The 12946-nt window shown below is 43.2% G+C and overlaps 1 protein-coding gene across 1 annotated transcript in view; it reads right to left on the bottom strand.

Annotated features, from left to right (window-relative positions):
* ryr2a (ryanodine receptor 2a (cardiac)) overlaps positions 1–12946 on the bottom strand; it is a 444870-nt gene that overhangs the window by 332010 nt on the left and 99914 nt on the right. Inside the window, exon 17 of the mRNA XM_059985674.1 lies at positions 4008–4167. Coding sequence (XP_059841657.1) covers positions 4008–4167 — 160 coding nt within the window. The remainder of the gene's footprint in view (positions 1–4007; positions 4168–12946) is intronic.

The following is a 12946-nucleotide window of genomic DNA, read 5'->3' as shown; positions in this document are numbered from 1 at the left end:
TACGAGGAACGTTTGTTGGCTCAGGGTCTGAACTCACTGGAATTCAGAAGGATGAGCATTGAAACCTTTCCAATGTTGAAAGGCCTAGACAGAGTAGATGTAGAAAGGATGTTTCCCATGGAGGGAGAGTCTAGGACAAGAGGGCACAGCCTCAGGATAGAGGAGCAGCCGTTCAAAGCAGAGATGTGGAGAAATTTCTTTAGCCAAAACGTGGTGAATTTGTGGAACTTGTTGCCACATGCAGCTGTGGAGAACAATCAAAGGTTACGAGGAGAAGGCTGGGAACTGGGGTTGAGGAGGAGAAAAACAAAAGGATCAGCCATGATTGAATGGCGAAGCAGACTCAATGGGTCAGATGGCCTAATTCTGCTCCTATGTCTTCTGGTCTTATGGTCTAAGTCTAAGTTTCTAGCTCTGCCATCTAGTGAAAGAGCTCAATACATTTCATGGAAGCTTTCTATTGTCCATTCAGAAATCTGATGGTGGTGGGGAGGAAGCTGTTCCTAAGATGTGTGTGTCTTCAGGCTCCACTATCTGCAGTTGGGTTGTATGGTAGCGTTGTGATTAGTATAATGCTGTAACAGCGACAATGATCCAGGTTCAATTTTGCCACTGTCTGAAAGGAGTTATACCTGCGGTCACATGGGTTTCCCCCGAGTACTCCAGTTTCCTCCCACATTCGAAAGACTTACAGGTAAGTAGGTTAAATAGTTGCATGGGTGTAATTGGGACAGAAGGGCTTGTAACAGTGCCATATCTCTAAAGAATTATTTTTAAAATCCTAAAGTCAAATTAGAACAGAAAATATCAGCAATATTCAGTAGATTAGGGAGCATCGTTGATGAAAGAGAAAAATCAACAACCTAAATCAATCACATCTTGTCAGATCTCTGAAGCTCCCCATCACCGGACTCAACCTAAACATGCTGTTGCTGGGATGGATGGAGTTGGCAGTAGACTGACACAGATGCTGTATGAAATGGACTTCTTCTTCTAATTCTCAGTTGCTAATAATAATATATTCAACGTAATAAAAAAGTCATAATACGCAAATGTAGTTCTTCACGGTATTGGTTACATTTCATCAGCCCCATTCTATTTTTATCAGAAGTGCAATAGGAGATGACTTTTAACATTTTTTAATCAAACAGAGTGTAGTTTTAGCGCAGATTAATCACATGAAGATGAACGGCACCTCATTCTAATATTTCAAGTCCTTTACACTACAATCTTGAAGGTACATTTCATGTCCTAATTTTTCATTGTTGTAATATACTGTAACTAATTTGTCTCATTGAAGCACTACAGATTTTTCTTGTATTTGAAGGATCTTATTTTAAGCTGGCAATAAATATTAATATACATAATTGATCAAAGCACTTCTCATATATAAATTCCTGTGTCTCCACATTTCTACTCTGACTTCAGCAGCCTATAAATCACTGATATCCACCTTGGACAAACAATTTCATTTTGAGAAAATTGAATAGAATTCTAAATGCAATATATGATTCATTTGAACATAATTATCTGCAGGGACAAGTAAAAGGCTTTAAGTCCTCATAACCTTTCTTTATTAATATCAAACCCACAAGTCTATCTTTTTACTGTCTTCATTAATCACCTCACTTTAGAAACTTAATTAACCCTCAAAGCCACATACACGACCATTTGAATGCCCTTTCCCAGTAATATTGACAATTAGTACAACGTGATAGAACTAAGAAAAATGCCCTTTTGATTAATACAGATGTAAGCAAGTTTGAGTTAATGTCTGGAAGAGTCATAAAGTTTTCACTTAACTTCTCACCATGCTATGGTATCCTTACTTAATGGTGATCCCAGTGAGATATTCACCAATGGACACTGGTGAATCTGCAAAACTGTGACCTCTGTATCAGAAGATTAAAAACATCTTTCAGAGACATGAGCCCACAATGCAGGCTGACACTGATGCAGAAAGAGATGGTTAGAAGTGTCATCTCTTTGAAGATGCAGCCATAAGAAAGCAGTATTAATCATCAAAGACCTTCAATACCTGGGACAGGCTCTCCTCTTGCTCCTACTTTCAGGCAGGAAATACAGAAGCCTTCGATCCTACACCACCTGGTTCAGGAATAGTTATTACCCTACAACCATCAGGCTCCTGAGCCTGCATGGAGAACTTCAACCACCTCCACTCTGAACTGATTCTGTGACCTACAGACTCACTCGCAAGGACTTATTCAACTCATGTTCTCAGTATTTTTTGTTTGCACAGTCTGTCTTCTTCTGAACATTGCTGTATGTCACTCAGTGTTCTAATATGGGTTTTTTCTCATTTTAAAAAATATTTTATACTTCTTTTTTTTCTTTCTGGGCATCACAATGTTTTGGAGGAGAAAAGACTAGATTTTGCCCACAGCATCCAACACTGCTCTCCTAAAAGACACATCTTTAATTTTTAATATTGTGCATTTGATTTGATTATGTTCTGCTCTTCAGGGACTGGAATATACCATCCTTACTCAGGAAGCCAACCAAGTGATTCTAGACCCACACATGCAGTAAGGAACTCAGTGGGAAATTAGCAGTATTCAATAAATATTTGTAATGCCAGCAATATCCTAGCCAAGGACAAATGGATGAAAATATGTTGTACTTTTTCACTATTTTCAAAATTATTAATGAGATTAAATTAATTTTCCCAATCTGAAGGAAATTTAAACCAAATCTATGCAAAATCTTCTCATAACTTATCCATCACTTGTTGAATTTGCAGTAAAACACCTTTAATGTCAACTGAGACAAAATAATTCACTTAGAATTGCCAGTGTGAGTGGTGTGGGGTAAAGGTGGAGACTACACATAAACCATAATACCTTAAGACATCATAGGGGCAGAATTGGACCATTCAGCCCATTGAATCAGCTCTGCCATTCCATCATAGCTGATCCCGGATCCCACTCAACCCCATATACCTGCCTTCTTGCCATATCCTTTGATGCCCTGACCGATCAGGAAACTATCAACTTCCACTTTAAATATACCCACGGTCTTTTCCTCCACTGCAGTCTGTGGCAAAGAATTCCACAGATTCATTACTCTCTGGCTAAAAAAATTCCTCCTGTTCTAAAAGATCATTCCTCAATTTTGGGGCCATGCCCTCTAGTTCTGGATACCCCCCCACCACAGAAAACATCCTCAACACATCCACCTTATCTAGTCCTTTCAACATGAATCCAAATGCTTTGGATTTTGTCCTGGGTAGGATCTAACTCAAAACCTGGTGAAATTAGGAAGTTGTTAGTCTACTTACATGCAACTTGAAACTTGTTTGGCCCACACATGTTGGTGTTGAGGACACTTAGAGTAATTATGAGATACAACCGAGAGATCCATATAGGTCCCAAATTGCACTAAAGGCTGCACAATCAAAACAGGTCTTAGGCTCAGTGGATCAGGACATGGTGAATGAAAGCACTGACTCACTTACAGAACAATCCTCCAAGACCTCTCTGGCTTTCTATTAAAACAATAAAGTATACAATTCATGTATGAATTGAAGTGCCACCTCAGTTGGTAGTGGCATTTTAAGGGAAGAATTCAGTGCGAGCACCTCAGGCCTGGCTGACAGAGGTTGGATTTCCCAGAGAAAACACACTTGTTACAACTTTACAAGCTGTATATGGATACATGCTTTGATAATAAATGAGCTTTCAACCTTTAAAGCTACTCAGCAAGGTGCTGAAGACAGACCAGTCCAGTACTGCCTATCCTCATTCTGCAGTGAGGAAGTCTGCAGTATAGTGTGGTGTTAAAGGTAAAAGCACTTCCCTACAAATACACAACTTCTTCAGCAGAAAAGTTGGATAGAGGTGCTGCACTCATCTGGCAATGGGCTCATTAAAATTTCACAGGCTGCTGAAACTTCCATTACTTCCACTCTGTCTAATCAGCAGCAAGCCCCTCGGGGAACCAACTCAGAACGTGACATCCATTGCAAACACAGACAGGACATGGCTTACCTGCTGAATACCATACGTCCAACCCTGCCTGATGCGGTCTCTGGCCCAAACATTGTGTGCATTCTCTGCCAGCTTATCCACCATGGCCTCCTGGGTTGAGGTTAATTTGATGTGGCTCAAATCCATAGGAGCTGGCTTGTAGCCACTGGGCAGCTGGTAGCTGTGTCAGAAAATATAGTAGTTATTATTAGTCATTTTCAGTTATTTACACGGTGCCATGTTATTTAGGCATAAGAACCGAGACAGTACCTCTTCAGGTTCTCCAACCACCAATACGTTGTATTACTTAAGATGACAACTCAAGGAACTCCCAGAAAACACCTGAGGAACTGCACCTCATCCTCTGTTTAGGGTTTGTTGGAATCTTTGGGACCCAGTACCGAATCCAATAATTTCAGATTGCCAGCATTTTCTGTGCAAGACACACAGTATGCTGGGTGAACTAGCAAATAGGTGATGTTTTGGACTAAGACCCTTCATCAGGACTGGAAAGGAAGACACAGGAGCAGAATTAGGCCATTTGGCCCATCATGTCTTCTCCACCATTCCATCAGGGTTGATTTATTATCCTTCTCAACCCCATTCTTCTGCCTTCTCCCTGCAACCTTTGACACCCTGACTAATCACGAACATCTGCTTGAACCCAATGACTAGGCCTCCACTGCCATTTGTAGCAATGAATTCCACAGATTTACTACCATCTAGCTAAAGAAGTTCTTCCTCATCTCTATTCGAAATGGATGTCTCTCTAGTCTGGGATTGTGCCCTCTGTCCTAGACTCCCACACTATAGAAAACATCCCCTCCAAGTCCACTCTTTCGAGGCCTTTCAATATTCAATAGGTTTCAGTGAGATCCCCCTCATTCTTCTAAACTCCAATGATTACAGGCCCAGAGCCATCAAACACTCCTCATAAGTTAACCCTTTCATTCCTGGAATTATTCTTGTGAACCTCCTCTGGACCCTCTCCAATGCCAGCACATCTTTTCTGAGATTAAGGGGGCCAGAAGGGAACAGAAGCCAGAATAAGAAGGTTCAGGGAAGATGAGGAGCATAAGCTGGCAGGCAATACATGAGTCCAGGAGAGAGGGATGAAAAGGAATGACGTGAGAAGCTGGGAGCTGATAGGTGGAAGAGGTAAAGGGCTGGAAAAAAAGGAAGCTTATAGGAGAGTACAATATTTCCTGTCAGCTTCAGAAATGGACAATCTGCTGTAGAGTCATCTAGCTGCAAACTTAACTCAATTTTTCAGTCAGTACTGGATATCATCTAATCTGCTACGTAGCTCCAGCATTCTCCATAATTTCAGATTTCCTGAATTTCTGTGTTTTACATTTTAACAGTTTCAACATGTTTTCTCTCTCAACCTACACTCTTTCGTCTTATTCTAATTAGACCAGGGGTTCCCAGCCTTTTTAATGTCACGGAGCTTTACCAATAACCAAGGGATCCACCGACTCTAGGTTGGGAACCCCTGAGTTAGACTCATCTGGACAGATCAACTCTACCATAACAAGCATCTGTTTCCTTCTGTTGGATGGCATAGAAAGCTCCTCAGCTTACAAACTCTCAACTTTCATACAACCCGTACGTACGACCAACCACTTGGGAGTCCAGTGGAATATATGTCACTTCAGTAGCTAGTAAATTTGTTAGAGCTTGATTGTCATTGCTGAGGACAAGAAGACCACAGTGCTGCTCCATTCAGTGCAAAGCAACATACTGGGAATTCAATTACTAAAAACACAATGACTATATTTAAAATAATGTCTAAGTTACAACTGAAATAAAAACAAACAACTCTAAAGTGGGGCATTATTCCGCTGCATGACAGCCCTGGAGGAAAAGCTGTTTTAAGTCTGGATGGTCATGCAGAGATGTTTCTCTATCTTCTGCTGGACGGGAGGTGATTTCTGCAGCGAGATGAGCCCATCACAATTTGCTAAGCCACCATAGACACTGAGAGTTGTGGATGGTTTCCATATTGGGTAATTGTGTCCCAGTGATGTTTTGTGCATCCTGATCACTCACTTCAGTGCTTAATAGAACATAGAACATAGAAAACGTATAGCACAATACAGGCCTTTTGACCCACAATGCTGTGTCCAGCATTTCCTTACTTTACAAATTACCTAGGATTAGCTGTAGCCTTCACTTTTCTAAGCTCCATGTACCTATCTAGGAGTCTCTTACCCTTGTATCCACCTCCACCACTGCTGCCACAAGCCCATTCCACGCACTCACCACTTTCTGCATAAAAAACTTACCCCTGACATCTCCTCTGCACCCCCAACCTTTGTGTCATCATCAAATTTATTAACCCATCCCTCCACTCCCTCATCCAAGTCATTTATAAAAAGCCTGAAGAGAAGGGGTCCCTGAACACCACTAGTCACCATCTTCCATGTGGAGGATGACCCATCTACAACCACACTTTGCCTTCTATGGGTAAGCCAACTCTGGATCCATAAAACAAGGTCCCCTTGGATCCCATGCCTCCTTACTTTCTCAATAAGTCTTGCATGGGGCACCTTATCAAATGCCTTGCTGAAATCCATATACAGTACATCTACTGCTCCACCTTCATCAATGTGTCTAGTCACATCCTCAGAAAATTCAATCATGCTTGTAAGGCACAGCCTGCCTTTAACAAAGCCATGCTGACTATTCCTAATCATTATATGCCTCTCCAAATGTTCATAAATCCTGCCTCTCTGGATCTTCTCCATCAACTCAGCAACCACTGATGTAAGACTCTCTACTGTTTGATTTGTTGCAGCTAGTGTACCATGCTGTTATGCAGTAGGTCAGTATGCTCTCAATTATACATTGATAAACATTTCCTGGTGGCTTTTGAGACAGATTTGCTCACTTTAAACTTCTAAGATAGTATATAGGTGCTGCTGTGCCTTCCCTACTATCTGGGAGGTGTTGGGAACACAGCTCCTCTGAGATGTTCACTCCCAAATAATTCAAGCTGGAGACCCTTTCCACTGCTTCACTATTTATGATAGTGGAGCTTGGTCACACACCCTTTTGATTTCCCTTTTGCACCTCCTCTCTATGTGCTGTTTTCTTGTTAACCTCAGTCTCTGTCCTACCCCAGGCATTCCACTTATTCTCTTCACCCCATCCTCCTCCTCCTGCAACTTAATTGATGCTTATTTGTTCACTTCTCCAATTCTAACACTGGATCGTTAATATAAAAGGTTACCGTTTGTAGCCTCCTTCATAGATGCTGCCTGACCTGCTGAACAATTTCAGCACTCCGTCATTTCAGTTTGGATTTCTGGCATCTCCAGTTTTTCTTTTGCTAATATTTGTAAAACCATCAGCATGAAAGTAGAAGGGGAAATCCATTTCATGAGTTCTTTTAGGTCATGAAATACATTGTTTGTGACTCGCAAATTAACAAAAATGAATTAGTTTTTAACATTAGATTGGTTTTATTTGTTACATGTACATTGAAAATACAGTGAAATGCATCTGATAGTGTGTCAGATCTAGTGAGTGAGGATTGTGCTGGGGACAGCCTGCAAGTATTGACACACTTCTGGCAACGACATACTATGCCCACAAGTTACTAATGTCAAACATGCCAGAGCAGCCTGAGGAAACCTACGCAGCCATAGCGAGAAAGTATAAACTCCTTACAAACAATGGCGGTAATCGAACTCTGATCAGTAATTGCTGGTACTATAAACGGTTGTACTACCCACAACCATGATTAACCAACAGAACCAAAATCAGGAGTACAGTAGAATCAGGACCAAAATTATGGCTGTGGGGAGGGACAATGTTTGCTTGCCTAGTGTATTATACATTTCCTAACTCAAAGGGCTGTTAACTGAGATCCTCGGCACTCAAGTTCTGAATTTCACTTACTTTCTTTCAGCCTAGAGAGACTATGTGAACAACTCTGTAAAACTGCAGCATTACAGTCTTTTCATTGACATTTGCTGCGTATTTTCCGTGTCACTTTCAGATTTGTAATAATTCTGAGCCACCAGATTACCAGGCAAAAATTCAAGCTTGGTTAATGTCATTTCACTGCTAATGCATTGGTTTGTCTGTAAGGTTTCACTGCTAATGTAACGGTTTCTCTGTAGCAGCAATGTTTGGGTTATGACTAGAGATAATGGGGGCTTTGGAGTGTGCACCATCCAATGAGAGGCAGGTTCTTTCTTTCTTGTGTGTCTGAGAGGAGGTATTTGTGGTCTTTTGTCAGTGAGGGATGAAGAGAGGACATGAGAGGAGCGAGCCGGTAGACCGCAGGACAGAGTGGACTTGGAGTGAGGGTCCAGGTGTCGACAACACTTGAAGGAAATCGATGGGGAACTAATGGACGGAAAACCATGAGCTTCAAGGTACACAATAGACTGTTTCATTAAAACACGCTCATTTTTGTTTTCTTTACTAACTCTATAGCCAATTTAAGAATCATAAAGCTCAGTTGTTTAATTGCACATGCTGTACCATCTGATCTTTTGTGGTACTGAATTGTAACAGGGGAAAACATCACGCAGCATCCACACAAACGAGATTTCATCAGTTTGGCGGGGGCAGCAACAGTCTTCCATTAGATTAACGCAGCCCACCGAACCTGGGGGTTACACTGACTTTGTGTCTAGCGGTCCTAGTGTAGATGCTATATAGCCTCCTCCCTGATGGCAATGGAAAACACAGTTCAATGAGCAGGGGTGGGGGAGGGTGTTACTGGCCTTTATCCATACCTTTCTATATAGAGGTCCTTGATGGTGGGTAGGCTAGTGAGGGTGATGTGCTGGGCAATTTATACTGTCCATTGAAGAACCTTCCTGTCTGCTGCAGTACAGTTTCCACTACTGTGCCACTGATATAAAGAGTGTTGTGAGTGATGAGAGCTCTCCTGAAGTCGATAACCATCTCCTGTGTCTTGTTGGCAATGAGGAAGAGCTTATTCACCTGCCACCAGGACTCGAGCTCCTCCACTTCCTCTCTGTAGGCACCAACGTTGTTGTTGGTGATGAGCCCCACCTCTGCCATGTTATCGGCAACTTGTCAATGTGATTACTCGGGTGCTTGGCCGCACAGACATGTACGAACAGAGTGTACAGCAGTGGGCTCGGCACACAGCTTTGGGGGACACCCGTGTTGAGGATAATGACAAGGAAGGAGCAGTTGTGCATCCCAGCTATCTGAGGTCTTTCAGTTGGGAAGAACAACCTCAATTGCACAGTGGTGTATTTAGACTAAAGAGTAAGATTTTGTTCACCAAGATTTGTGGAACAAAAGTGTTGAATGCTGAACTGAAATTCAGAAGCAGCATTCAGATATAAGCGTCCTTGCTTTCTACGTGTGTCAGGACCAGGTGAATGACAGATACTATGACGTTTGTGCTGGTAAGCATATTGGTGTCTAATGAAGCAGAAATGCAGTTTTTGATGTGTGCCATAACCAGCCATTCAAAGCACTTTGTCATGATTGGTGTCATTGCCACTGGGTAGTAGTCATTTAATTCTGAAGATGTACAGTTCTTTGGTACAGGGATGATGGTGGCTGATTTGAAGCATCTGGGGCAGCAGTCTGGATGAGTGAAGTGTTGAAGATGTCCGTGAAGACATCAGTGAGCTGATGTGTACGCTCCGAGTATTTGGCCTAGGATATTGTCTCGCCCGGCTGCTGCAGTGTCTCTGCAGAGTCCCTCACACATCTGCTGCTGTTACAGACAGTGGCTTCTCACCTGGGCAAGGAGTAACATGTATGGCTGGCGCTGTGCTGCATGCTTCGAAGCATGCATACAAGTTGTTTACAGCATCAGGGAGGGGGGTGTCACTGGTACAGTCGATACTGTTTCTCCTTGCACATTCAGTAATATCCTTGATGCCTAACTACACACGCCAGGGATCATTATCAGACAGGTGCTCCTGAATTTTTTTGTGCATAGGTGACCTTTGCCCTCTTACTGCCTAAGATGAGGTCTCTCCTGGCTGCTCCAAGAGCTGTTCTGTCACCAGATATGAAGGTAGCAAATCAGGCTTTCAGTAGCGAGCACATCCCAGCATTCAGCCAAGGCTTCTCGTCCGGCCGTAAGATGCCCATTCTTGAGGCACCAACATCATTTGCATACTTACTGGTATAGCTGATGAAAGATGAAGCATATTCTTTGAGGTCACCTTTTGAGAAGGGAGCAGATTGAACACCAAGGCTCATGACAGCCGCAGCATCATGACTAAAGTATTCTCTGTATGAATATCTGTCTCTTGGTGATGGCTTGTTTACACTTCTGGGAGAGTGTGAGCTTGCTGCAGCATCACATGCGATGAAATTTCACTGCAACTAGAGCATATCCACTACTGGAAGAGTGCCCGAACTCTCCATTGGACCAGGGAATAAGCCCTGATCCCATTCCAATTCGAAATGACAGGGAAATTATGCTGCAGTGTCTTAGCTGCGCTTGTGAGGCTTGACTTTGTGAGGCAGGAGGCTGCGGCTGCATCACTACATGTGTCCCCTGGCACTTTTCAAGAGCGTGAGGAACAAAGTGACTCAACAAACCTCCTGAAGCAGCATGTAGATTCTGCTACTGCGCTGATCAATCCCTTCCATAATCATTCAAAGAAATGCCCTCAGCAGTACTTATTTCAATACATTATTCCGAAGAGCTCCACAGAAACCTTTCCTCGGGATTTCTGTGATGATTTTGTGAAGCAGCAATGTATTCAGATGCCAAGATCAGAAGTTACGTTCAGTGAACCAGATTAGATTACCTCCAGTTGCCTGGTCCAAAGGGAGAGGCCTACGATCTCTGCTCTTCCACTGCTGTTCACAGAGGTGGAATGATGGAGCCAATGAGGTCAATAAATCTGATCTCCTGCCCCACCATTCGGCTCACCACTGAGTCAGCGGTGCAGCACATGTACTAAGAAGCAAGCCAAGGGGCACTTCTCAGCTGTACACCAGTGAACCTCAAATGTCAAATGGTCATTTGCATCCTCTGCAGAACCTTTACAACTATCCTAAAGTACAGTCATCAGCATTGTACATAACACTACCGTTAATGTTTAATCAATATTTTCCATGTTTCTTTTTTGACTCATCTGGACAGATGCATTAACTATAGCATAACAATCATTAATTGCTTCTGTTGGAGAGCATGGAAAGCTCCATGGGTCACCCCCAGCTTACAAATGTCCAACTTTCACACAACCCGTACACATGGCTAACCATTTGGGAGTCCAGTAAGATGGATTTTGCAGAACTATTGTGGATCTGTAGGCACCATCTGCCATGAGGGAACATGGTTCACAGCCACATTTACAACTCAGTAGCCCAGGGAGGACCTTGGGTGGCACAGTAGCACGGTAGTATGACAGTGCCAGTAACCGGGTTCAATTCTTGCCGCTGTCTGGAAGGACATTCTCCCTCTGACCGCGTGGGTTTCCTCAGTCTGCTCGGGTTGCCTCCCACAGTCCAAAGATATAACCATATAACAATTACAACAGCATGGAAACAGACCATCTCAGCCCTTCTAGTCCATGCTGAATGCTTACTCTCACCTAGTCCCACCGACCTGCACTCAGCCCATAACCCTCCATTCCTTTCCTGTCCATATACCTATCCAATTTTACTTTAAATGACAATATCGAACCTGCCTCCACCACTTCTGCTGGAAGCTCGTTCCACACAGCTACCACTCTCTGAGTAAATAAGTTCCCCCTCATGTTACCCCTAAACTTTTGCCCCCTAACTCTCAACTCATGTCCTCTTGTTTGAATCACCCCTTCTCTCAATAGAAAAAGCCTATCCATGTCAACTCTATCTATCCCCCTCATAATCTTAAATATCTCTATCATGGACTAGTAAAATAATTTTGGTGTAATTGGGCAGCAGAGGCTCACTGGCTTGCTAGGGCCTTTTACTGTCCTATCAATAAAATATTAAAAAAGAATAGAATAAATACTGTATTTTGTGGAGGTTCAATGTAAAAATCCAATTATTGTTGGCTAACACCACAAAGCTGATCTTGAAACTTTCTATGTTGTTCTTATATTCATTTATACCCTTCAACTTCACAAATGCCCATGCACCCCGCCAACACACCATCCTCCTCTCAGCATCCTGCACCTGTCCCAGCTTCCAATGGATTCATCAAACAACACAAGGAAATCTGCAGATGCTGGAAATTCAAGCAACACACACAAAATGCTGGTGGAACGCAGCAGGCCAGGCAGCACCTTAAGGGAGAAGCACAGTCAGCGTTTCGGGCCGAGACCCTTCGTCAAGACTAGCTGACAGAAAAGATAGTAAGCAGAAGGCGGAGGGGGAAATACGAAATGATAGGAGGACCGGAGGGGGTGGGGTGAAGCTGAGAGCTGGAAAGGTGATTGGAAAAAGTGATACAGAGCTAGAGAAGGGAAAGGATCATGGGACGGGAGGCCTAGGGAGAAAGAAAGGGGGAGGGGAGCACCAGAGGGAGATGGAGAACAGGCAGAGTGATGGGCAGAGAGAGAGAGAAAAAAAGAGGAGGGGGAATAAAACTAAATATGTCAGGGATGGGGTAAGAAGGGAAGGAGGGGCATTAACAGAAGTTAGAGAAGTCAATGCTCATGCCATCAGGTTGGAGGCTACCCAGCCGGTATATAAGGTGTTGATCCTCCAACCTGAGTTTGGATTCATTTTGACAATAGAGGAGGCCATGGATAGACATATCAGAATGGGAATGGGACGTGGAATTAAAATGTGTGGCCACTGGGAGATCCTGCTTTTTCTGGTGGACCGAGTGTAGGTGTTCAGCGAAACTTGTCTCCCAGTCTGCGTCGGGTCTCACCAACATATAAAAGGCCACACCGGGAGCACCGGATGCAGTATACCACACCAACCGACTCACAGGTGAAGTGTCGCCTCACCTGGAAGGACTGTCTGGGGCCCTGAATAGTGGTGAGGGAGGAAGTGTAAGG

This window comes from Hypanus sabinus, chromosome 12, assembly GCF_030144855.1.
Source record: "Hypanus sabinus isolate sHypSab1 chromosome 12, sHypSab1.hap1, whole genome shotgun sequence".
Taxonomy (NCBI): domain Eukaryota; kingdom Metazoa; phylum Chordata; class Chondrichthyes; order Myliobatiformes; family Dasyatidae; genus Hypanus; species Hypanus sabinus.
This window is presented reverse-complemented; position numbering and strand designations above follow the sequence as displayed.